General features: G+C 41.7%; 1 protein-coding gene and 2 non-coding genes across 52 annotated transcripts in view; all 3 read right to left on the bottom strand.

Annotated features, from left to right (window-relative positions):
- Positions 1-3,601: 3,601 nt before the first annotated feature.
- The window catches only part of PUM1 (pumilio RNA binding family member 1), a 121,597-nt gene continuing 98,133 nt past the window's right edge, over positions 3,602-27,065 (bottom strand). For 27 of the 50 annotated variants that reach the window (XM_081586079.1, XM_081586096.1, XM_081586084.1 and 24 more), the window contains 8 exons: positions 23,190-23,457; positions 20,709-20,838; positions 19,606-19,734; positions 16,348-16,485; positions 13,457-13,582; positions 12,079-12,200; positions 7,380-7,572; positions 3,602-4,213 (listed from right to left, as the gene is read on the bottom strand). In XM_081586079.1, coding sequence (XP_081442205.1) covers positions 4,082-4,213; positions 7,380-7,572; positions 12,079-12,200; positions 13,457-13,582; positions 16,348-16,485; positions 19,606-19,734; positions 20,709-20,838; positions 23,190-23,457 — 1,238 coding nt within the window. In that variant the 3' untranslated portion in view covers positions 3,602-4,081. Of the gene's footprint in view, positions 4,214-7,379; positions 7,573-12,078; positions 12,201-13,456; positions 13,583-16,347; positions 16,486-19,599; positions 19,735-20,708; positions 20,839-23,189; positions 23,458-27,065 lie in introns of all 50 variants that reach the window. The other 23 variants (XM_081586076.1, XM_081586094.1, XM_081586082.1 and 20 more) reach the window with 1 other exon arrangement.
- LOC145543966 (small nucleolar RNA SNORD103/SNORD85) lies at positions 6,467-6,551 on the bottom strand. Its single transcript, XR_014081195.1, has one exon. It is a non-coding gene; the product is annotated as a small nucleolar RNA SNORD103/SNORD85 (small nucleolar RNA).
- Positions 18,649-18,733, bottom strand: LOC145543967 (small nucleolar RNA SNORD103/SNORD85). The gene has a single exon (XR_014081196.1). It is a non-coding gene; the product is annotated as a small nucleolar RNA SNORD103/SNORD85 (small nucleolar RNA).

The following is a 27,065-nucleotide window of genomic DNA, read 5'->3' as shown; positions in this document are numbered from 1 at the left end:
TTTTCGTCCCCGGTGGCTCACACGGTAAAGAATCTGCCTGCGGTGGGAAACCCAGTTGCGATCTCTGGGTCAGGAAGATCCCCTGGAGAAGGGAATGGCTATCCACTCCAGTATTCATTCTTACCTGGAGAATTCCATGAGCAGGAATTTTGACTCCATGGAGTCAAAAAGAGTCGGACACGACTGAGCGACTAACACTTTTAAACTTCTTTACATAATGGACAGGGATTGTTTGGTTCACCAAAACCCGTGCACAAACATCTGGAGGAGTGCTATTAAAGGTAAAAAATGATAAATATCATTTATTGCACTAATGTGCCAGGCACTCTGCTAGGCTACGTAATTCAGTTCATCCTCACAGCCAACCTTGGACATGAAGTACTGTTTTCCCCAATTTCACAGAGAAGAAAATTTGGACTCAGAGAGATGACCCAGGTAATAAAGGGCAATTGGGATGAAAACCTGTATTTGTCTGACCACAAAGGCCTCAAAGACACAGGATTGAAGTAAGATGGTGGAGGTATCACATTTCCAACCTAGCACCTTGCTTTCTTACCTCTAAAAACACAAAACATTTCTCTAAATATTGAGTAAAAGGAGGAGGGAAAAAAGTACAAAATCTAAGTATAAATAGTCCAGGTACAAGAGAAAACCTACATGAGTACCTCCTAGGTTGCAGGCACTTGACATCTTTTATTTTTTGCCTGAGTCCTAGCTACAACACGAGGGATCCAATCCCCCACCAGGGATCGAACCCAGGCACCCTGTATTGGGAGCATAGAGTCTTAACCACTGGACCACCAGGGAAGTCCCTTGACATGTTTATTAACAATTCCATCTTACTTCAGCTTTCAGAGGTATTACTTCAGTCTTATAGAAGAGGCAACTGAGGATCAGGCAGGCAAAATTACCACCTCAAGGTCACAGACAGTAGACCCATGGGAGAGAAAGAAATTCAACCTCTTGTTTTGCCTGCTTTGTTCACAGCCTCTGCAAAGGTCCAGTAAAACCGTAACTGTCTAAAAGCTGTTAACTTTCCATGATTTAAGAACCACTTCACATACACGCAATTGATGGCCTTCCATCCATTTCCAGCAAGGAAATTCGGTTAAAGATTAGGTAAAAGGACTACCCTGGTGGTCGAGTGGTCAAGAATCTGCTTCGCAATGCAGGGGACAGGGGTTCGATTCCTGGCTGAGGAACTAAGATCCCACAGGCCACAGGACAACTAAGCCCGCATACCTCAACTACTGACCCCTTGTGCTGCAACTAGATAAATCTATGCACCCCAGCAAAAGCTTCTGCGTGCTGCAACCGAGACCCGACACAGCCAAATAAATATACAAATATTAAAAAAAGATCAGGTTAGGGTTAGGTATTTGAACCCTGGTCTGATTGCAGAGCCACACTACTCAAGAGTCGCACACACTTCCAGCATGCCATCTCTAGTGGGCTCATGATGACTACGGCCTCGGAAGAGGGTTCGGGAAGGACTCCATTATAGCTGCTAAGGCAAAATCAGATTCTGGACTTGAACCCTCCACTGTCTCAGCTACTTTCCCCTCCGCTTCTCCCCAGACCACACGGGCTGCTAGTGACCGTCCCTCGCCCTTGGGAGGGGACCCTGGGAAGTCCCTTTTCCATCCACCCTGAGGCTTCACTTCCAGTGCCCCTGGCTGAGCCCATCCTGTCGTTGCCAACCAAGTTTCAGTGGTGGTTTTCTGCCAAAGCTGCTCCTGGAGCAAAAATGGTAAAGAAGGGGAGGGGGGCATCTTCAGGCACAGATGGCAGGTACTTCAGTGAGCTACAGCCTCCTGAACTCACTGCTGGAAGAGGTCCCCAATGTGATGCTCAGAAGAGTGAGCTAGGGACAGCAGGCCAGCCTGGGCCAACCTTGGGGTGAGGACACAGAAGGGTGGGGTGCAGACAGGAGCAGCCCAGACAAGGAAAGGGAAAGGGGACCCCAGGGCAGGGAGGCCTTCCCTACCACCCTGCCTCAGAAAGTGAGGAGAAGACATTTAACTTAACCAGGAGACATTTATAATCTGTTGGATTCTAATTCAGGCCCTTTGGGCTCACAACAGGTGCAGAAGCCCAGAGAGTGCAAATAAAAAGAACCAAGCAGATAGTGGGGGTTAGGCCTTCTGAGGATGCTCCCTGTGATGGGCACCCAGGAAGGTGAATTTTCTGATTTTTCAACAGAAGTTGGACATCACGATGCATGTGGGTCAGGCTAAACCCTCTCACAAGACAAAAACAAAACAAAGAAGAGACACAAATAAGAAAAGGGTTGTCTGCTCTGGGGTACTATAGTGGAAATAATAATAATAATAATAAAGCACAAACTCAGATTCCAAAGTTCTGTATTTTTCAAAATAAAGATCACACATTGTTTAGAGACAATCTACACAAGAGTTACAAAAAATAGTTGCCCAGGCATAAGCATACACAGGTTTGTTAATTATACACATATGGTTACAAGTGTGCTTGCAAAAAAGTTCATTGGAAATATACACAAGGCTCTGGAAATGTACACCGTGTAGTGTTACAATTCTATATTCAAACAAGGAAAATTGACAGTATGTTACATTCACTTACAAGTAGACAAAATGCAAAATACAGTTCATCTTCTGTACAAAAAGGAAGGGCAATTCACACTTTACAAGGTGAGAGGGGCTCTGATTGTAGGAAAGTTAGGGCGGGGTTGAACTTTGCACGTCCTTTTGACTGTCACAAAATAAGCAAAACATTACTTTTTTAGGATTAAAAAAAAAAAACCACTAGTGTGAACTGAATTATTTTGAATAACATTTAGAAAGGATCTCGCTACTATCTGACTAGGTGACAAATAAAACCAAGCTATTTTTTTTTCTTTTTAAAAGTTAACTAGGCTGTATAAAGAACATTTATTCCTTCAAAAGAAAAAAAATTTACTTCTGGTTGAAATTACAATTTACAATATACAACACTATATGCTACGACCATAAAAGGTGTGAATATACACTGAATGCACAGGGCTGGCTAATTTTCTTTTCTTACCAAAAAACGTGTTTATGTTGATTCAAACTTCTCCACATTTACATTACAGGTATACAAATGTACAATTGTACAATCAAAAGTATGTTCGACTACTAGGGTACATTATAGATACAGATTAGACATCAAAACAAGAAAATACTACAAATTTGTATATATGCAAAGTCTACACCAAGTATACACTATATATTTATAGAAGCAAGACCAAAAGCAGAGTTGGGATTTTTTTTTCTCATGCTAAATAATCAGATTTTTGCCTTTCAATGTTAACAGAAAAAAATCCAGTAGGCAGTAAACAATCATACCCGCCTGGCCTTGAAAGACATTCTGGGTGCTCACATCTCCTCCTCACAAAACGGACTACACCATTTTTTCTTCAGCATAATAGTCTCCAAAAAAGGCAATTTTCAGAAGTTTCATAAACTTAATGTCATAAACTGAGGCTTTTGCAACTCTGAAATGATTTTCATTATATATATATATTTATATATATATATATATATTTTTTATAAACATTGTTAAATGCCAGCTTGGGGTCATTTAACTAAAATTCAGACTTCTCAGGTTTTTTTTTGTTTTTCTTTTTTACTAAAATGAGGAAGTGGGGAAGAGCTATTTGCAAAACTTGCCAATGAGGCAAATGAGTTAAAAACTTTTTTTCTTTTTTTTTTTTTTAACTTTTTTGTTAAACCAACCACCCTGAAAGTTCCCACACGTGGAATATAGATACAACATCAAACAAAATATGTGGCCTCCCATGTACACTGGTTACCTATGTACAAATATCCTATACACCAGTAAAACAACAGGGCAATCAGTCAATTAAAAAAAATAATTAGTACATGTTATGCGTAATAAAATTAAACAAATTTACAAAGGCTTTTCCACTTGTGGATTTGATTCCTTTTTTTGGGAGGAGAGGGTAATCCTGGAGCAACCATTTCACCCATTTTTGGATTCTACACTGGAACATTTCTGGTTGCTGGTTGGATTCACCAGTGGGCCAGTGAGGTCAGTGGGAATGAGGGCACGGGGTGACACCGCCTCAGATAATACCATTAGGGGGGCCACAGATGGGCCCTAAGTCAACGCCATTCTTCATGTAGTATTTCTCCAGCTTGGCCAGGATGTGCTTGCCGTAAGTGTACTTACGAAGAGTCGCGATGTGGGGCCGGATCTGCGGAGAAAGCACAGTCTGTGTTACTCTGGCCGGAGACAGGCTCCAGGGCAACTTGCTCCCAGGAGCAAGTTGCCCTGGGGGACACCATGTGGTGCCCACAGGTACGCACACCCCACAAGCAACATCTTTCACTAGCTCAGCCTGAGCACCTGAATTCATGAGCTACAGTGACCCAGCAGATGAGGAGAGCGGCTCCTGTCCTGAGCGCGGATGCAGGATGTGAGGGCTCTGGAGGTCAGACAACCACAGACCACTTCCAGGACAGCGTGTGGAGACTGTGCATCCTGAGACATGACCACACCGTCCACCCCCGGCATGGCAGCCCCTGAGGGAGGCTCTCAGCCCCATGGCTCTCTTGAGCAGCAGGGACTGCTTTCTGGGGACCATGAACCCTGCCCTCATCACCTGACCCTGCTCTCCAGTTCATAGCAAATCACAGAAGCTACTAATGATAACAATAAAAAGGATGAACATGAGCCAAGAACCGTCCATCTTGAAGCCTCATAAGAGGTGTGATTATCCTCGTTTCACTGATGAAAACATGGAGGCACAGTGGTTAAGTCACTCATCTAAAGTCAAACGGCCCCCCACTGTCTGGCTACTCCTCTCACAGCTCTGCTCCAGCCTCATCTTTCACCTCTCCAAGACACTCTGCCCTACAAGCATCTCTTCTGTTGCTCCCCAACAACCCCTGGGGCAGACCCATATCCGCAAGTCCTGTGCATCCCACACAACTCAGGAGGTGCTTCCTCGCTGGAACCACCTTTCATCGTTGGTGACCTCACAGAGCCTTCTACATACCTCACCTACAACACATTGCGTTCAGAAATCATTTGTGGAATCACCAACATGCCACACAGACAGTGAAGACCTACAACATTGAGCTGCTTCCCCATCACAGCTCCCCAGTTAGTTGTCAACACAGGACAACGTGCCAGGGAAGATGGACACTCTCTCTCAAGCCTGAGTGTTCCATGCAGACTGTTTTGTCTGTTTAGTTGTGCCCTCAAAGCAAGGAAGGGTCAGGTGGCTCCAAAAACCACTTCTGTAACCCACATGGGACACAGACCCATATTAGCTTTACACTCTCACCTAGGAGCCGGCCTGGGAAACTATGCACAGTCCTTGGCTCAAACTCCCAGCTGTGGCACCCCGACCATTTGCCTAACCTTCCTAAATAAACTCACTTGCAGAAAGGACACCACACTTCCATTTGGGTTGCAATCATGACTACATACATAGCTGATGCTTTTGTCCTTAGTACCCGAGGCTCCAAACCCCTTGCTTTTGGCAGCTCTCCTTTTAGAAACTAAGTGAAATTCAATCCCTTCACCTGTCTGTTCCCAGGACTGGCTCACTGATGAGTCCAGCCACTTAACCTTTACATCTGTCCTCTTCCAGACAAAACACTAACAATGTGCATATACAACACTGTTGAGCTCCATCTTCCGCTTGATTTAAAGGGAAATGGAAAGGAACCTGTTCCATTCTCAATGCTCCCTCTTCCTAAAATGGGTATGCCTAGCTGTGAGAGAGCAGAAGTCTTAGGCTTTTCAGATTCTTAGGATTCCCCCTCCTCTCTCAACTCCCTCAATCAAACCAGTTGCGAAGCCCCCTTCTGTCCACTTCTCTTGAATCTCAAAACCGCCACTCACCTCTTGGCTTAACTGTTTCAACAATCCCCTGTCCAGCCCTCACTGCCTCGTCTCCTCCAAGTTACTCATCGGCCAGGACCATTATTTGAAACGTCAATGTGATTCTGGCACCACAGTCCTGTCCCACTGGACTTGCTGTACTTCTCCATTTAAATACAGTCTTGTCTCCTGCTTCTAAGCTTTCACACACTAGGTTCCCTCCACCTGGAAAGGTTCAGGGCTTTATTCAAATGTCGCTCTCGTAGGGAGCCTTCTCTGTAGCCCCTTATCAGGAGAGGCACCCTTCCACACTCTCACAGCCCTCCCCAGTATTTCCCCAGCATCAGTGTAATCGTCTACAACACTGCTGGGCCTACCAACACAGTGTCCTGGTGAAGGGAGAGTTCACGGAGAGCACGTGTGCTTCTAAGTATTTGGTAAATGAATGAACTTCCAATGTTCTCTGTGTCTCTTACATTCCCTCCGCCTTCACCAGCATCGTGACAGGCCCATCTGAGTCTCACAGCTTAAGGACTCTGGACTCCCCAGCCTTCAACTGTCATCGCCAACACCAACAGGGTGTTTTGTTTTCAATTGGAGGTTGGTGGGTACCTCGTCTGGCTCAGAACTTGAGTCCAGAGTAAAGATTCTCATTACCGAACTCTGTTCTCAGAGAGGGCAAGTGGCTCATCACTGCCAGACCACGGTCACCCCCTCCATTGAGAAGGGCTGGATGGGTGAATTCAGAGCCCAAAGGCTGAGGGTTCAGACAGGCAGCACCCGCGGCGCGAGGTACTGCCTCCCGCAGACACAGTGCGGCCTGCACACCTGCCTGGGGCTTCCCTGGCCCCGTGGTCTGTGTGGGGCCAGCTGGACCTCCTCCATGACAGCTCTGAGGCCATGAGCCTCTTCACGCGCTTTCTGTATCAGCTCCCACTCACAGCACACAACACCTCAGATTTCTGTCCCATTTCTTCCTGTCTACCTCCTCTGTAGCCTGGACTTCTCCTCCTACAAAGACTCCCCTCAAAGGCGTGAGCACAGGCTCTCACATCACCCTTTCCCACGTGTGCTCTGTGGGCAGTGCTCAGTCTCGGCCATCTCTGTGCTTGACGGCTGGCACACAGTGGGCATCAGGTCAGTGTGCCAGACCAGGTGCTGCCTTAGGCAGAAGCTCGTTCAGTCAACGGTGGTGGAATGAATGATGAGAGGGAGGAAAGGAAATAAGGTAAGGAGGTTGATCGGACAGACCGAGAAGCTGGTCTCCTGGGAGACAATAGGTACAAGACAGGGAGGGGACTCTCCCACAAAGACTGAGTTTAACATTCACCCCAGTGAGTTACTACTGATGGAGGGACAGCAAACACAGGGACAGTGGCCACTCCAGATAAAAGGAAAAAGAAGTCACAATCCAGTGACAAACTGTGCAAGAAGAAGCAAGATGCCCACTCTCCTTTCCATTTCAGAACTGAGAAGGAGCGAGGGCCCAGCTCCTCCTCTCTGATTGAGACCTGCACAAACTGGCCTACCTTGTGCATGACGATCTTCCTCTGGGCTGGCTCTGCCACATCGATCATCTTCTGGACCACATAGTTGGCGTACTGGTCCTTCATCATGGTGTATAAGGCACTGTGGGGACCATCGTTCATGGAGCACACCTCGTCGATAAGCACAGCGCGCTCTGTACGGGAGGCGTGAGTGACACACTTCTCCACAACATTGCTGTAAGGAGACAAATCGAGGGCCAATCCTTAGAGGGACCTCGTTAGCCTGGGCTTATCTGGCCTGGGCTCTGACCTCAAGGTCAGCAGCAAATGAGATTTCTTGGAAGATTAATTCCTCATCTGTTCGGCTCTATGGGACCCTATCTTTGCCATCTGTGATCTCCAACATCGACCATGGCCAAGCCCAGATCATGGAGGGTACCAGACCCAACCATCTAACAGGGGAAGGTAAACCCAGGTAAGTAAAGGTTCACACAACTGGGTATGAACTGAAATGGGTAATGAACATAATTTCAACAGGCATCAACATCTGTCAATTCTCTCCTCACCTCTGTGAGCTTAATGGGGCCAAGAACAAGTCTCTCTCACATCTAGATCCCTAGTGCCACACACAGAGCTGGGCACTTAAGAGAGGCCCTACAGACTTGCTGAGTGAAGGCAGATATAAGGAGAAACCACAGTCGTCAGTCAACTACTTCACACTGTCTCTTAAGAACAAGAAGGACCCCCAGGTGCGTCCGCATTTCTAAACACTTCACAGATGTCTCAACCTTGGAAAGGAAAAAAAAAATGCGGTTACTTTTAATCAGAGTTCCTCTACAATCCAGAGGGACTGACTGCAGAGCCTGATTAAATCACACCCAGCCATGCTAAAGGGTGCGCCTCGCCCAGGAGTGACTGATTACTCATGAATGTCTGCTTCTGTCCATCAGTGAGTGGTACTCAGCTTCTGTGCCTCCGGGAGTATGAGGAAGCTGTGTGATGTCAAAGAACAAGAACAATCCTTATTCTTTGTATTTGTATTACTGGAGCCAGTACTTGGCAGAGAGAACATTTGGTAAGTAGGCAGCTGAACACTCTGCAACGATTTCATGACTGGGGGAAGAGCTGCTCTGGATCACAGAACACTCAAGTAGAAAAGGAACTTTCAAATCTGGCTAATGCAGAAAGCTCTTTTCTGACCATTCTGAAAGATGCCCATTTAGCCTCTGCATGAGAATTTCCAATGATTTGGAAGCGATTCTGGGGCAACCGACCATAAGAGTGAATGGTTTCTCTTAAACATTCTTCATATACTAAAATAAAATGTGTTTCCCTGAAATTTCACCCATTTGTCTTAATTTTGCCTTCAGGGGCTGAAAAAAGGATGTCTATACCTATTCTAGGAACACCAGAAGGCAAGAGATAAGTGTCTCACTCCTTCTTTCAAAGGCCAGCCCTATATAATCAAACAGTCATCACAAATAACCACCACCAAGTCCCTACTCCAGGTCCATACACCAAGTCCCTACTTCTATTTTTAAATCAAAAGAGAGGGTGGTGGTTCCACATCGTTCTGAAAGGACCCTCGCCACGTTATCTGGTTTAGCATTCCGAGCATACTGAGTTTAGCATACTGAGCATTTATTACATACGTGCTTTTATTTAGAAAACAAAATTCTCAAACTAAAATGTTCAAGAACTACTACCATCCTACCAGACATTTCTTCAATCTTTCTTCTTAAGACACACAGAGAAAATCAAATCTGATAATCACGTTTAAGACCACAAACAGCCTCTCCCTTCTGATACAGCAGCAGTATGTGAAAACCTTCCCCGTCACGTTCCTCCCACAGCACTCTGCAGTTCTAGCATGAGCTGAAGGTGTGGCGTGTGGAAGTGAATCTCCTAACAGACACTGGCTTCTCCCTTAGAAGAAAAGGGAGTTAGGACATTACTGAGCCAGTCACGATATCCAAATGTTCAAGCAAAGAATCATCACTTTTTAGAACTGCCAGGCTGAGGTGCCCTTTCAACCACCCAAGACCAGCGTGGTCAGATTTAGAACAGAATTTTCTACTAAGCTAGGCTGGCAACAGGACACTCATTCTTGTGGGTGGAAGACTGACTCCTTGACAGTAACCTGTCTTTCAAGAAGGTAATCAAGGTCGGCTATCACACTTGATAGAATCACTCACTGATCAGGATCCCACCTGGCCAAAGTCTCCCTGCCACCTTAACACACAATCCATATTGTTCCAGTCTTTAAAGTTTATTCTAGTATTTCTGAAACTGTGGTTCTTAACCAGATTGTGGGTGATAAAATCAACTTAGTGATTTGAGACTAGCTTTTTTTGTTTGTTTTTTTAATGAAACAGAGTAGTCAGTATCAATTAATTATGGGCAGTCTTCAGTTATGTATGTACGTGCCTATGCATTCAAAGTGGATAAAAAATTTAATTTGTATTCTGGGTTACCATCAAAAATGTCATAAGGTCACTAACCTGCTTAATTGGTTTGTTTCTATTCAATTTTCAAATTTACTGGCTCTTTTGTTATCTTTAATTTACTGTTAAAGCCATATAGTGAATTTTATTTCAGATATTATACTTTTCTACTCTAGAATTTCCCTGTTATTCTTTCTGTAATAAAGCTTCTAATTCTCTACTGACATTCATCTTTTCATTTCACTATACGCACATTTTCCTTTACATGTTTGAGTATAACTGAAATACTTTATAATACTTTACCTTAAAATATAATATTTTAAAATACTAATTACCTATATAAAATTTGTAAAATGTATAATTTATAAAATTCTAAAATTTACACTTTTATATAATTATACTTTTTATAATTTTAATACAAATTTTTATAAACATTAATTTTAAAAATAATAGTTTTTATATAATTATAAAATTATATACTTTATAAAATGCTTTATAATCCTTCTCTGCTAACTCCAACATCTAGGTGGTATGGAACTATATTCACTGGGGATTTTTCCATTCTTATTTTTTCTTGAGTATAGGTCACATTTTTCTGTTATCTAGACATGACCAATGATGCACTGTATACCCTGAGTTCTGTCATATTCCTAAGAGTATTACTCTCCTAACCCCTTTTTTGGGCATGCAATATCTTTGCTGAAAGCAAACTGCAAACTTCTCCCATGCAGTAAGCAGCAGACAAAATCTCCTGTAAACTCTTTCAGCCTTGGTAGGGTTGCCTCGAGTTCATCCTATGCAGTGTGGTTCAGAAGTCAACCCGATACTTGGAAAGTTTCAATTTAGGCTTCCCCCTGGTTCTCTTCCTTTCCAGCATTTCTCCCCTGTCACTCTGCCACTGCCTTCTGGAAACACCAGCGAGTTTCTACCCCAACTTAGCCTACAGACTAAAACTTTCCTAATCATAGTCAACAACACCTTATAAATTTCAAAGTTACCAACACACTAGATATTTAATGGTTCTCAACACAAAAATGATAATTATGTGACATGGTAACAGTTAAAGTTACTGTAGGAGTATTACGACATATAAATCTATCAAACTAACAGATTGTACACCTAAAACTTGCACAATGTTACACGTCAATTATGTATCTCCCCACTCTCCCAAAAAAGGAGGTGTGGGAGGAGGAGGAGGAGGAAATTTTCCCAACACAGTTAACCTTCTTTCAAGTATCAACAAGCACCTCTACTCATTTCTGGCTGTGCTCCTGGTCTAATGCCTGCAGGTAGTTTCTGGCATTTCGTAAATAATTTATTACTTGTTATACGTGAGAGGGTTGGGCCCAAAGTAGCTACTCACTCATTATCAGACCACAACTGTAATACTTAACACTATACAAGTGTGAGACATTAAATACACTGAACAAGACAGTAAATAGGACTGTGACCCCAAAAAGAGACCTAAGAGGTTCTGTCTTCTATTTTCCTGATCCTAGCCAATGTCCAAAAAAAGCAATATAAGGTCTAGGAGATGATCCTAATGTGGTTAGGGTGTTGAGACACTGGATCTGGGGGTGGTTTTATTTTTTGTCTCTATTTTCCATGCCATAAGAAGATTTAAAAGTGAACAATTTAAAAACATCAAGGCTGTATGAGTCACCTGCCCCGCAATTTATTTTAAAAACAAGAGAAGAAAAATATTCCAAAAAATACAGAGAATCATGTTATGCATACGATAAGATACACAGCCTCTACTCAGAAGATCACATCACTAACCCACTGGAGGGCCATCAATTTCTTCCTCAATCTCTGCTACTTACAAACTACCTAAAACATCTTTCACAACCTGGGAATAACTAATACATTTAATTATTGGGCTGGTATGATATGAAGACTTGAAAAGAGCTTTTGAAGAATATGAAGGCCTTATATAAAGATATGGTTACCTTCCTTCTAATTCCAGTATCAAGGAGGAAACTAAGTAAAGAACATTTCACAATTTCAAAAAAGTAAATTCATGAAATATCCAGTTTACCAAAATACAAAATGTATATGCTTTAGAAACAAATTCCCCATATTTCAAAGTGGCTCACTCTAGGGGAGGGAGGAGTCCAAGGAGCCCACTAAGAGACGTCTTATGTTTCATATTTTGCAGCAGAACTCAATAGCTATGTATTACTTTAAGGAAAATAAACATTAAAAAGAAGGAAAAAAAGCACAACAATTTCTCTAGACTTGAAATACTATTTAATCATTTCTTCTGGAAAACAGTCCGTGTAATTCAAAGCACATACCTTGCAAATTTGTGCTGACTCAGCACAAGTACATTGCCTCGAATTTCTGCTACAATCTTACTTTTATCCTCAGGACGACCATGCTCCAATACATGCTGGATTACATAATTTCCATACTGATCCTGTTTCAAAAACAGAAAATTTTAAATTTATATAAACAAGCTCTATGCTACCTAAATTCTGACATTAATCAACACCTATCTTTAACACCAAGATGGCTTACCTGAATACTAAAGAACACATACGGAAATTTTTAAATGGATAGGTAGTGACAATTTCACGTTCACTTTTCCCTTTCATGCACTGGAGAAGGAAACGGCAACCCACTCCAGTATTCTTGCCTGGAGAATCCCAGGGATGGCAGAGCCTGGTGGGCTGCCGTCTATGGGGTTGCACAGAGTCGGACACGACTGAAGTGACTTAGCAGCTTAGCAGTGACAATTTTTCCCTATCATAACAGGAACACATCATTACTAGACAATGGAATGTTTCTGTATATATTTACGCCCAAAGATCCTAGTCAGGGATTTCAAATAAAGAGCTATTTTTCTAACAGAAATGTACAAATGGGTCTCTGCACCTGTCTTTAACAAAGAAAAATTGGAAATACTGGCAACACCTAATTAAATAACATCACAAGCATACAATTTCACCTAAAGTGAAAGACGTGTTTAAAGAATAAATGTGTGTGAGCAAGGAATTCCAACGGCACAAATATTTGTAAGATGTAAAAAATTAAGGGCATACAAGAATACTTTTTTTAAAAAGTGCGTATGCCAAACGTGTCTGCTTCTGGACAGCAGGATTATGGAACATTTCTTGTGTTCTGCTGCTCCTTTCTGCACTTTCAATTTTTTCTACAATGAATATTTAAAGCATTTATAATCTCACACCTCTCAGCAAAACAAGCAACAAGCACTACTCCAAAAACTACTTTATGACAACATACTACATGAAGGAAGTGTTCAAACAGTATGATATAGGAGAAAATTTTAGAAGCAAAAATTGTAGAAGCAAGACAAATTTTAAAAACTACAGAAATCAACTAATCCATTGAGTTCATTTGAAAACATGAAACTGACAAACTACATGGCCTGCCTAAGTGGCCATGGCTAGCTTAATCCACGACAGAGCTCTGGATTTTGACAGTTCCTGGCAGATCTCTTGATGACTCAGAGGTAGATCGCAACTCCAAGCCCAGGGTTCTACTTATCACCCATATTCATAAAACATGAACCAGGCTGGTATAAGTGAAAACTTGCCCAGAGCTTCAATGGGCATTTTAAACACATTAACCCCTTCTGGAAAAGAATCCTGTGCTAAGAAAACACATAAGCCCACAGGTGTTTTGCAGTTACTCTACTGGCAACTCCACTACCTGTACAAGTTGCTCTGTGTGCTGGTGAAGCTCCTCTAAAATAGGGAGTGTCTGGTCAGGGAGACAGTGCTCCAGGATCCTCTGAATCACTCGGCAGCCATAAGGATGTGTGGACAAAGCAAACACCTAGGGCAGACCAACACAAACAAGAAAACCAAAAATAACAGGTGCCACTTTTAATGCTTCAGTATTATTTATATACATTTTCCCATTAATTTTCCCAATGACCTCGAGAGACAGTCATGATTATTCTTGGTTATACAGATGAGAAAAACCAAAGTGCCTAAGTTTACATAATGTGCCTAAAGTCTTAGAGACAGTAAATGACACAGCCAGGATTTTATTTCCTACTCTGACTCCAAGTCCAAATTATTAATATGGCATTTAAGTTCTCTCTGCAAATAATAAGGTATGTATGGACATGTGAGGATAAACTCTTATTTCTTAAACCTATTCCAGGAATTCACAGATTTATACAAATTCAAAACTAAGAAGGACCTTCCCAAAAAGTTTATTTAGAAAGGAATAGAGAATTAATTAAAGAAATCATTAATCATAGAAAATTAGAAAACACAGTTAAAGAGTCCACGGTGTCAAATGATGGCTTTAAAAACAGAAAAAGGGTTTGGATCACAGCCTGAATGCTTTCACATAACCACAGGAAAATATTCTGAGTTGAGTTGGGGTGTTTTCCAGCAAGAAGCAAGAAAGGATTCCTCTTTTGTTGAGTCTGGAGCAAGGGGAACACACAGGCTTCGGATCCAGAGGACCCAGTCTCAACTCTGCCCTCCGGGCCAAATGACCTGGAGCACCTGCACCTCAAATTTACTGTCAGGAATAAAGACAGTAATGACACTTAATAAGCTCCCTAGTGGCTCAGACGGTACAGAATGTGTCTGCCATGCAGGAGACCCAGGTTTGATCCCTGGGTTGGGAAGATCCCTTGGAGAAGGAAAAGGCTACCTACTCCAGTATTCTTGCCTGGAGAATCCCATGGACAGAGGAGCCTAGTGGGCTACAGTTCATAGGTCTTAGATGTTTACCAAGTGTCAGTCACAGTACTAGGTGTTTTATACGCAGCTTCATGTGTACAACTGTACACGTGACACACTGTACTGTTCTGCTCCATTTTAGCTTTATAAAAATGGCAAACACTCAGTCTAGAACACCTTGACTTATTTCACTCAACATGGTAATTCAAATATTTACTTACAATACTGTGAGCTTCTATCATTTATTCTGTTTATCAATCTGTATAGTATAAAGTTGAGAAAGATTTTTTTGGGGTGGGGGAGGTCTGATCCTCTCCTGATGGACATCTAGCTTATTTACTCTTTTCCTATTAGGAGACTCATGCTGCTTTAAACATGGCTAAATATATCTGGTGGAGTACATGACCAAATATTTTATCAGGTATATATCTACGCCGGGAATGCTTCAAAACTTCAAAAGAGTTTGATCCCTGGTTGAGGAACTAAGATTCCACATGCCACGTGGCATGGTCAAAAAAAGGAAAGAAAATGACCTACTATTTGTGGTCTTATTTTGCATTTTCATGATTACTAATGGGATTACTTTTTCATACGTTTCTTCTGTCTATTCAGGCTTTTGGCCCATTTCTGAATTAACCTGTATTATTCTCTTTGACTTTAAGAGTTCTTTATATATGCTGGCTATCAATTCATTGGCATTTTCCATCTTGAAAATATTCCCTCCCATTTGGTGGCTTAATCCTTTTACTTTTTTGTGTATTTCAAGCACACACAAAGAAAGATCCTAAGTTTAAACAAAGGCACTCTTTTTTAAATTAACTCAGAAAATCTCAAATAATCCTCAATTACTGTCCGGGCTTCCCTTGTGGCTCAGCTGGTAAAGAATCCGTCTGCAACTCGGGAGACCTGGGTCCGATCTCTGGGTTGGGAAGATCCCCTGGAGAAGGGACAGCGTACCCACTCCAGTATTCTAGCCTGGAGAATTCCATGGACTGTATAGTCCATGGGGTCACAAAGAGTCTGACACGACTGAGCGACTTTCACTTTCAGTGTCTGTACTCTACTTAACCACTGCTGTAACTGAGCAAACCGCAAAACCTAAACAACTCTAAAATCCCATTTTGATACAGGCTTTAGCAGTTCACATGACTATACCTGAAAATTTACCTGATATTTCCAATCTCCCCTCCTTTTCAAAAACAACAACAAAAGCTGTGGTATGACAAAATATCAACTCTGCTTGAAAGTTGGTGCTAAAAGCACACTGGTTCTTATGATACACAATAAAAAGGAGAAATCAGAAGCTAGCTCTGGTTGGATGCCACTTAACAGAGTTCAAACAAACCTGATCACTGCCCCAACCAACGCCCCAAAATTAAGAAGCACCTTGGCGTTTTCTTGAGATTTGGGGAGGAGGGGGGAAGGTGGATGTGTAGGACCTCAGTCAACCCCTGCATTAGAAATGCAGAGTCTTCACCACTGGACCACCAGGGAAGTCCCACATCTTGTTAAAGATATAGTCACACATAACCTGTGAGACTGGTTTTATAAATCACCTAAATTTTAAAATATGATAAAAACTTTTAAATATCAAGATAAATAGTACTTAGCCAAATGAAAAAACTTACTCTTCAAATATACGACTTAACAACTCTGATGATAGTATCTCATCCTGACATGATCGGACACCTGCTTTAATGATGGAGAGAAGATCCATAGACAATTAAGGGAAGAGCTGGAGGTGCACAGAGCTAGTATCTAGTAACACTGAAAGAGGACTGCTATTGACTGCAGTCTAAAATAGACACTAAGCCCTTGAGAACACTCCCACTGTGTTCTCTGCTCACAATGGAAACACCCATCAACTTGTTTTCCTTATTTCTTTACTAAGTCACTTACCTGCCCCTTAAACGCATCGATGATAAACTGCAGAGACTGGGGCTGCACACATTCAATGCACTTCTGCACCACGTGATTGCCATTCTGGTCTTTCACACACTTGAGCACGTGGCCATCCAGTTCCCGAACCATTTCATTCTAGTTGAGACAAGGGAAGAAAGCAGCACCAGAATCACAGAGAGCAAACACATGGACAGTCAACGTTCTCCTTACCAAACACAAAAGCACGGAGCAGGGAATCCATGACAATGAAAGTGGGACAACTCAGCTGAGGCACTCAGACAACCTTGATAACAAATGAGGCCTGGAGCTTTTCCACATGATAGCAAATTGCCTATAACAATAACCAGTCTTAAGAAAAGTTCCCTAACTTGCAAAAGACCTCTCGGGAGTTCCCAAAAAATGCAGTCAACTTCAAACAGAAAGGAGCCGGTATCACATCAGCTATACTGTATTAGAGACTATCACATACAATTCACCATGTTTTCACCATGACAACCCTGTAAAGTATGTATCACTAAAAATGACAGTAATTAATCTAGAGCTGACTCTAGCTAGGCAGGCCTCTAAGTGTTTAACATGATCTGACTCATGTATCTGCCTGACAGTCCTATGCAGTGGCCACTATTACAGATGAGGAAATCAAGGCACAGACAAACTAGCTGACTAGTTAAAAATCATAGATCTGGACTTGCCCCAATTCAAACCCAAGTAATCTGACTCCTGTGTGTGGCAATACAGGTCATGTCAGCAAACGACTAGTCAATTAAATATTACCCTGCACACTTCCCTCCACCCATATATATGAATATATGAACATACTGAGTCTGAGAAGGGTTAAAACTATAGACAGTGACTGAATCAGAACTGTAGCCTGAGTCTGTGACTCCAACATGATCCTTCCACCAGACCAGACTTACTGCATAATCAGCTAGAATAGTACTCTCAGTCAATGAAAAGTGCCCAAAGTCAGGGAAAAATACAGGACAAGACCAGACATTATGTGGTGTGTACGTGTGTGTGGGTGACAAGGGTACCGAAAAAGAGCCGCTGGGATTTTTATTGGATCCCCTCCCCAAACTCACTGCCTCAGGTCTCAGGTCTCCTTAAGCTGAATAGCTGCACCACGGCTGGGCCCTGGTACTTTCTGCCCAATTTCTTTGCTGTATACAATCTCTATATATTACCTACATGGTGCTGACTCTGTATTTACGGTATGGGAAAAGACAGCAAACCAGTTTAAGATGGTGACATTTATAAATACAATTGTCTTAAATCCTTGAGATGTTAAGCAGGTAAAAGCACTAAAAGATTTTCTAATTAAAGAAATTCAAGACTACACTGCCAGGGACTAAACAAGCAATAGATTCACGACAGTTTGCTGAAGCAATTAATCAAATGTCAGAAAAGAATAATTTACAGAAACATAATTATGAGAATGATAAATACAGGAACACTTCTAATAATCAAAATGAAGGGGAAGTGGCTTCCCTGAATATTTTCTTGAACCCAAAGAGGTAAAAATTCCACCGAAGATCAGTTTATTTCACCTAAAACACACTTACATCTGGAAAACAGTAAGTTATTCGTACTGGGAAATGTAGTTTAGACCCAGAACAGGAATCACAGAGAAACCAGATCAGGAAAAGATACTCAGGAATATATAGGGCAGAAAGAACAATGGGGGGGGGGAGGGGCCCACGCCCGCGTGGTGGCAGGGAAGAGAAGGGAGACAAAAACTACAATGCAGCCACTGGATCAGAAAACAAACAAAAAACATCCAGTAAAATATGAAAAGCTGGAGACAAAAATCAACAATGTATCATATTCGTGGGAGAGGGCAAAGATATGAAAAATACCTGGGAAATCAAAATTTCCTGCTTGCTTTCAGTAAGCGGGCATTATGGTCAAGAGAGGGGAAAAGTTCCATGTTCAAAAGAAACAAGAAAATTAACAAGGAAAGATTCAGCCATCAAATTTTCATCCTGGAACATCCCAGAGAAAATTAAAACTGTTAACGATCTGAACATTAGAAGAAAACAAACTAGTAGCCTCATCCCGCTTCTAATTACTTACACACAACATCCACTTCTTACCGCTGTACCTCCTGTGCTGGGCACTGAATGAAATGAACTCCCAACCTGCTGGGTGTCTCCTACAATCCCTCCGCCTTCACCAGCATCGTGACGGGCCCATCTGAGTCTCACAGCTTAAGGACTCTGGACTCCCCAGCCTTCAATTGCCATCGCCAACACCAACAGGGTGTTTTGTTTTCAATTGTAGAGGTTGGTGGGTACCTCGTCTGGCTCAGAACTTGAGCCCAGAGTAAAGATTCTCATTACCGAACTCTGTTCTCAGAGAGGGCAAGTGGCTCATCACTGCCAGACCACGGTCACCCCCTCCATTGAGAAGGGCTGGATGGGTGAATTCAGAGCCCAAAGGCTGAGGGTTCAGACAGGCAGCACCCGCGGCGCGAGGTACTGCCTCCCGCAGACACAGTGCGGCCTGCACACCTGCCTGGGGCTTCCCCTGCCCCGTGGTCTGTGTGGGGCTGGCTGGACCTCCTCCATGACAGCTCTGAGGCCATGAGCCTCTTCACGCGCTTTCTGTATCAGCTCCCACTCACAGCACACAACACCTCAGATTTCTGTCCCATTTTTTCCTGTCTACCTCCTCTGTAGCCTGGACTTCTCCTCCTACAAAGCCTCCCCTCAAAGGCGTGAGCACAGGCTCTCACGTCACCCTTTCCCACATGTGTTCTGTGGGCAGTGCTCACTCTTGGCTATCTCTGTGCTGGCGACTGGCACGCGGTGGGCACCTGATCAGTATGCCAGACCAGATGCTGCCTTAGGCAAGAGCTCATTCAATAAACGGTGGATGAATGAGTAAGAGGGTGCAAGTGAAGAAAACTAGAAAAAGTTTTGTTTGTTGGGGTCAGTTCAGGTACAAGAAATTGACTACTTTCTTTCCTACTTACCAAACGAAAAACCCACCTCTAAAATCACACCTACTTAAGACTTAATTCTGGTCAAAGGGAAAAATGTTTGAAACCACTGGTTTAACACAAGACACTTGATCCACTATAAATTTACAAAATTAACTGCACAATTCATGCTTGCCATGCACAGAAGGCAGCCACAAGCACCAAAGAAAAACTGAGAGAAAACTACAGACTGACAAATTTACAAGGTTCACTACATGTACCATGAAGAAACACCAAACACCAAGAGAAAAGTTAAAGGGGAAACTTACAATTACCTGCTGGTCTGAGGGAATAAACTCAAGAGCTTTCTGGATAACACGGCAGCCATACATCTGCAGTGCCAATGACAGGACGTGGCCTCGAATCCGTTCAGCCAAAGCCAGCTTCTGTTCAAGGCTGCCAAACTAGACATAATGTGTGGGTGAACACCATTACTTAGGTAGAAAGAAAGAAACCAGAGAAAGCAAAGCATTCATTATTCTGTATCAACCACTGGCATACCTCTTTTAGCCCTGTCATCTGTGATTAACTAAGCCTTTTGTTTATAAAGCCTTTGTTTCTTCAAGACAGTAGTTATCAGAATCTGATTATGAGGAACTCTTTTTAATGTTAAAAAGACTTCTCAGATATCCAACTGTAGTACCTTCTGCTAAACAAATACACAATTCCTCAAACATGCCCTTAACTCATCAATACTATTAAATATACCTATATGCCATTAATTACAAGAGCATTTACATTTATTCTAAAAACAACAGTACATGTGGAAGACACTGTTTATTATTAAGGCTTTAGACAGTATCTGTGGGATATTTAAGGATTTCTTGCAGCAAACCTACATCACTTTAGGTGTATGAGTCCATAAGTTGAAATCAAGTTCTTTCATCTTTGTGAAGTTTAAGCCAAAGCACACATGCACCCTCTCTTCTGAACAGACTGTTGTACGCTGCTATAAGAAATGATAACGTCTGTTTATACAAGTCAACAGGATCAGGGGGGAAGTTAGTAAAATCGAGGGGTAGGACTGCACAATGTTAAGTCTTCCTAGAATGTTTCTCCATCCTTGGCTTATTATTTTCATTTGAATAGCATATGAGACTGATGGAGACTTTATGAATAAGGATGCCCAACCCTCTCATTTTCCATACAAGGGAACTCAAGTCCAGGGACATTCTCTAAATTGGAGTTCTCCAGCTTGTCCCAAATCGTACTGTTATAATCAACTGCTCGTTTGGCCAGCCTAGCTGCATTAACCTCTGGAGTTGATGAGCTTCATTTTAAGGACTGGAATGAAACTGCAATTCTAAAAACAGCTAATGAAAATCAAAATGCTGTGGAGAGTCTCTAACGGCAAAAGACAGAAAGAACAAAGGCTTACTTCAAAGAACTTCTGAATGACGTAATTTCCAAATACATCCACCATCAGCTGGTAAGCGGCCTGCAGGATTTCATTGAAGACAAGCTGGCGTTCAGCTGGTGTGGCACGCTCAAGTTTCAGCTGAATGAATCTGAAGTACAAAGTAAAAAGAGCAATCACAGCATTTTAGCAAGACTTGGAAAATATCTAAAGACTAGCTCAATTTATGTAATTTTTCAGTTCTTAAGCTATATGTATACGTGTGCATGTGCATATATGCACACACACAACTGTTACTTAAATAAATCACTTGAGCTCACTTACTTGAAGAATTACTGAAAAGGGAAAAACAAGTTACACTGTGAAGTATCACCTAATTTAACCAAGCTTTTAGAAGTATATTTAAGTTGCAGTACATGCCATTACAACAAGACATGTATTTCCATGTGGGATGGAGGGAGAGATGGAAAGTAGGGCAGAAAAAGAGAGGTGAAGGCAAGAGGCACAACACCAGGAGAACTTGGCCAGACGTTTTCTTTTACAAACCAGTCCCAAATCAATAAACTTAAAAGCCCATGGTCCCTATTTTAGTCTTCAACACACATTCTTACGAAGCAGTACACCTTCATTAATGGTGTGGAACAGTAGTCATCTATGTGCAGTATCTTTCTAAAGTAGCAGCTACTCAGTTTGCCTTTAGCTCAGGAGACTGTATGAAAAAAAACATGTTTTTCTCTTAATCTGGACTTTAGGATTTAAATATGAAAAATCCTTGCCCAGTAGCAAGCTGGCAGAACTTAAACAGGAGGTAAGTTCTTTGGGAGTTGTTTTAGTGGAACCACCAGGGAGAAAGAAAAAGGGAGAGAGAAGGCTGGATGATGTCACCATAACTCTGCCTTGTCCTGAGGACCAAGGTCCCTTTCTGTGAAGTCCACTGGAACAGAGAGGGGTAACCAAAGCTAAATAATAGCATTTTCTAATCTCTGTGCAGACCCTTACTTCTACAGAAGGGAACAACAAAGGAAAGTGGTGGCAACATCTTATTCCTGAGCCAAGGGATCCAAATTTGCATTTGAACAGTGTCTCTTTGAGAGAAAGATTCTTAACAGTGATTAAAGTAGCAAGTATTGTACACAAGTCTTTGTGTTAATACTTCTTGAATTGTAGACATTCTGTAAGGTTCTCATGAACAAATGAACACCAGGCTAATCTTTCAGAAAGATAAAAAGGTTTGTTTCAGCATGTGATCCAGATGTGTCCGACTCTTTGAGACCCCATGAAAGGCAGCATGCCAGGCTTCCCTATCCTTCACCATCTCCCGGAGCTTGCTCTAACTCATGTCCATCAGGTCAGTGATGCCATCCAACCACCTCATCCTCTGTCGTCCCCTTCTCCTCCTGCCTTTAATCTTTTCCAGCATCAGCATCTTTTCTAAAAAGCGTTTTCGTATCAGGTAGCCAGTGTGTTGGAACTTCAGTTTCAGCATCAGTCCTTCCAATGAATAATCAGCATTGATTTCCTTTAGGATTGATGGGTTTGATCTCCTTGCAGTCCCAAGGAGAGACTCTCAAGGGTCTTCTCCAACATCATACTTCAAAAGCATCAATTCTTTGGCACTGAACTTTCTTTACGGTCCAACTCTCACATACATGACTACTGGACACGACTACTGGAAAAACCATAGCTGTGACTATAGGGACCTTTGTCATTTGTTAGCAAAGGAATGTCTCTGCTTTTAATATGCTGTCTAGGTTTGTCATAGCTTTTCTTCCAAGGAGCAAGCGTCTTTTAATTTCATGGCTGCAGCCGCCATCTGCAGTGATTTTGGAGCCCAAGAAAATAAAGCCTGTAACTACTTCCATTGTTTCTCCATCTATTTGCCATGAAGTGATGGGACCAGATGCCATGATCTTCATTTTTCGAATGTTGAGTTCTAAGCCAGCTTTTTCACTCTCTTCTTTCCCTTTCATCAAAAGGCTCTTTAGTTCCTCTTTGCTTTCTGCCATAAGGGTGGTGTCATCTGCATACCTGAGGTTGCTGATATTTCTCCCAGCAATCCTGATTCCAGCTTGTGCTTCATCCAGCCTGGCATTTCATGTGATGTACTCTGCATCTAAGTTAAATAAGCAGGGTGACAATATACAGCCTTGACGTGCTCCTTTCCCAATTTTGAACCAGTCTGTTGTTCCACGTCCGTTTCTAACTGTTGCTTCTTGACCTACATACAGGCTTCACGGGAGGCAGGTTAAGTTGGTCTGGTATTCCCATCTCTTTAAGAACTTTCCACAGTTTGTTGTGATCCAGATTACTAAATGGCTATTGTCAATCACTTTGTATCTGATGGCTCTCACAGCCTCTAAAATAAGTAATAGGAAGTATACCAAAAGGCAAATTTTGTTTCATTAATTTTATCGCCATTTCCTTAGTGTATACCTTATCTGAGGCATGGAATTTAAGGCATTAAGATTTAGGTTACCTTAAGTGCCAAAGCCAAGTCCTCACCTGGAACCATGCTGGTCTTGGGAAAACTCCATTATGTGCCCAGCAATCTCCCGCAACTGTAAATTGGGATACCGGTTATTTCGAAAATCTTCCAAAAGCCTGCTCCTGCCAGAGGGCATGACATCAGACATTCCATATCGCAAACGGGAGGAGGAGAAAAGGGTGCTGCTGGGGCTGAAGAGGCTGGAGGCACTGCTTGCGCTGCGGTACTTGGCTTCAGCGCCTGGAGCAGCAGAGATGTATCTTCCACTGCCATTTGTGAGTCCTCCTGTTGGTTACAGAACAGGAGAACTCAAGACTCATTCTTAAGGAACTTTGCTCAAGAGAAGAAAAAGCATCCCATACATGAAATCTTGTATCACCTTTGATTTCTTTTCAAATCTGTTGCTTTTGTGTTAAGACTCAATTCTATTAGTGCCATGATTTTTATAAGGCCAACTCACCAAGTTGGAAGAAAACTTTTGCACAAAAATTGAGAGGAGAATGATATTAACCCTGATAGGAGACTGCTAGCAATAATGAAGCAAGGGTTAGTGAGTCCCTTCGTAATAAGTGAAATAAGGAGCAACGTTCCTGCTGTGTGAACCAGGATCAGAAAAGACAAACTGCAGAGACGATAGTGGTTTTCCACTCTCATCTCTGTGGAGATTTCTGCCGTCAGTGAATAATCCCCACTCCCATCTGAAACCTTTCCTTTAAAAAAAAAAAATGGGGTACCCAGGTTAGTCTGTTTTATAGAGTGGGTCCCCCCAAAAAAGTTTTGAAGGCATGGATTTGCGACTAAACACAAGTATGAAAATCACTAAGGCAACGCAGGCCAACGATTAGACATAAGGGATGGGAAAAAAAGGATATATGCTTTGAAATGGAAGGCTTTCAAGTTCTTCATCAGGAATGGGCAGCATCTAACTTCTACTGGAACAGAGCCTAAAGCAACTGCAGTAGCAACAACTTTCAGGCCACTAATACTGCCGTCTTGACTGCTGACAAGGGAATAATCACTGTGAATCCCCAGACAGATAAAATAGAGGGAAGACTGAAAAGCCTATCAAAAGGTAAAGCAGAATTTTAAAAATTATGAGTATCTATTTTCTTCTTTTTACGATATTGGGTTTTTTTTTTTAACTTTAGATTGTACTGTAGAAAGGATGTGAAGCCTTTTTTTTGGTTCTTCCCTCATTCCTACATTGCAAAGTAGGTAAGAAATGCCATTTAAACCACAAAGAGAGCAGACAAATAACAATCCAGGAACCTCGAGAGAAGTCACCCAACATGAACTGCCTGTTAACTACAGAGTTTTAATGACAGTCTGGTCTGGAGTTCAGTGGTAGCTACAAAAGGATACTCAGCTTGGATTTCTCGACAGAATTCTAGGGCCCAGTTTCAAAGGTCTGGGTCTCAATGAAAACTGTGGAACCAAAAGGAAATGGCTCACATTTTATTTAAATATTAAAATGTGTTTAAATAATTAAATAAAAACTACTTACTGAGCATTTGTCCTATGCCAGCCTCTATGCTAGCAATATTTCATATCCACTTTCTATCAAATTCTTACTGGCATTACGGAAAAGGGAGTTTTAAAAATCCCATATAAGTAACAGCAAATGAAGACCCAAAGATATGAAATGCCTCTCCAAAGATACAAAACTCAAATTCATCATGGCCAGTATTTATCACAGAACTCTTAACTCCACAGTTACAGCTTTGCAACCAACCACACGATACTCCTTTTCAGATACAGTTATACAGTTTTCGTTTTCTAAAGGACATTGTTATTCTTGTCAAAATTCCATAATATTTCTTAATCCAAAAGGAAAACATTTCTTTCAGGAAAGGAAGACAGGAGGCTTGTAAGAAAAAAGAACAGCAGCCATACGGCTGCTTTTTATTCCATTTCAAAAATAATTCTTTCTTCCCCAGTTTGAGAAAGGAGATAAACAGGCAAAGAGGAAGTAATCAGCCAGGTCAGCAGTACTGGAAGAGTGTGATAATATCAAGTAAGGTGGTGAAGAAGAAGGGATGGCATGAATACACAAGATTTTGAAACAACTTAAAGGTATTTTAAGAACCTGGTCACTAACAAAGACACTTAGTGAAAAGTAACAAATCAACAAAAAAACAACCAAACCCCTAGAAGGTCTGAGAAACATCCAAATTAACATGGAAGGAAGCCAGATCCTTGGTTTCAAGGCTAAATTGCAGGACCCAACCCTGAGCACTGTCCTACTTCTATATACTTCAGTTACACAAGCCAACAAATGCACTTATTGTATAAGCCATTATTAGTTGGATTTTCTGTTACTGTGGCTAAGAGCATACTGACTAATTCATAACATAAAGGATTGGAGTAAATAATGGGCAGATTTACACATCTGCCCTGAAGTTTGATTTTTGGCTCTGGTATCCTTGGATGCCAGACAGGATACACAAGCACACATATATACACACACAGCTGTTATTATTGAGAAAGGAAGTACACAAATCTGAAAAAAAAGTTTCTCCAGGTACTATATTATAAATGGCAAACTAACAGTTAATAGGAATATTCTGCTGAGGCCAAATAATTTTCTTTAAACATTAAGCCAAAGGTTAAAATTCCTGCTTAAAAAATGTGGTTTCCTGTTGTTTTTGAAAAGGTACCTGGCAAAGAGTAGACCATCATTACTTGTTGACTGCAGCTTCTTTATAGATACATAAAAGTGTTTTCTTAGTTCACTGTAGTTTACACACCTATATGCACTTATGCCCAAACTTTCATCCCTTGGAGGTGGCCTCTGAGAGTGTCTAACACTTGTTTTAAAAAGAACATTTCATTCAGGCCCTCTAAGGGAGCTTCCTAATGATTCCACAAAGTTTTCAGTAATATTTTGATGGTGGTGGATTTCATAGAGCTGTGTCCTATGACATTTCCACAGCGATCAACAGCTTAAATGTTTTGTGTATGTGTAGGTTTCCTGCTTCACATGTAAGGAATGTGGAAGTCACCACTTCACCCTAACAACAAGCAAAAAACTAAACAATCTGAAAAATCAAAAATTCTTCTTGGATCCATAAAGAGGGGAAAAGTAGAGAAAACCATTGTCGCCAAGATCGGAGAGACAGACATATAGGTCATCACGCCTAACCTGACCAAAGGCTCAAATAGACAACACTGCCCAAACCAGTACCAGACTAGGAAATCCTGAACTGTAACCAACAAACTATTAAGTGTTGACAACCCTGAAATGCGCAACTCTGGCCTACTCAAACTATCTTGCCTCAATAAAGGGAGAAGGAAAAAAACTAAGAAACTCTCGTAAAGTTGACGGTCCAGAGATATAGGCTCACTAACACAGTGAGACCTAATTGTAAGTCTATAGAACACTCTCCCTTCCCTCACACTTCACCATCACATTACTAAAAACCTATTTATGGCATTTCCTTTCACTTGATATATCAGGCATGGCTATCAAGGCATAGCAAAAGGCAAAAAAAATAAAATCTGAAGAGTAAGAACACACAACAGAGACATATATGACAGGGATACTGAAATTTCAGAATGGGAATTTAAAACAATTATGATTAATATGCTAAGGCCTCTAAAATATACAGCATGCAGAAAGAGAGGGGCAATGTAAGCAGAGAGATGGAAATCCTGAGAAAGAATCAAAAAGAAATGCTAGAGATAAAAAATATTGCAACCAAAATGAAGAACACTTTTGATGGGTTTATTAGCAGACTGAAGACAGATGAGGAAAGACTCTAAGCTGGAGGATCTATCAACAGAATCCTCAAAAATCAAAATGGAAAGAGAACAAAGACTCAAACAGAACAGAATATCCAAGGATTGTGGGGCAACTACAAAAACTGGATCATACACATAGTGGGGATATCAGA

Source organism: Giraffa tippelskirchi, chromosome 3 (genome assembly GCF_054371585.1).
Source record: "Giraffa tippelskirchi isolate mGirTip1 chromosome 3, T2T-mGirTip1v1.2.pri, whole genome shotgun sequence".
Lineage (NCBI taxonomy): Eukaryota > Metazoa > Chordata > Mammalia > Artiodactyla > Giraffidae > Giraffa > Giraffa tippelskirchi.
This window is presented reverse-complemented; position numbering and strand designations above follow the sequence as displayed.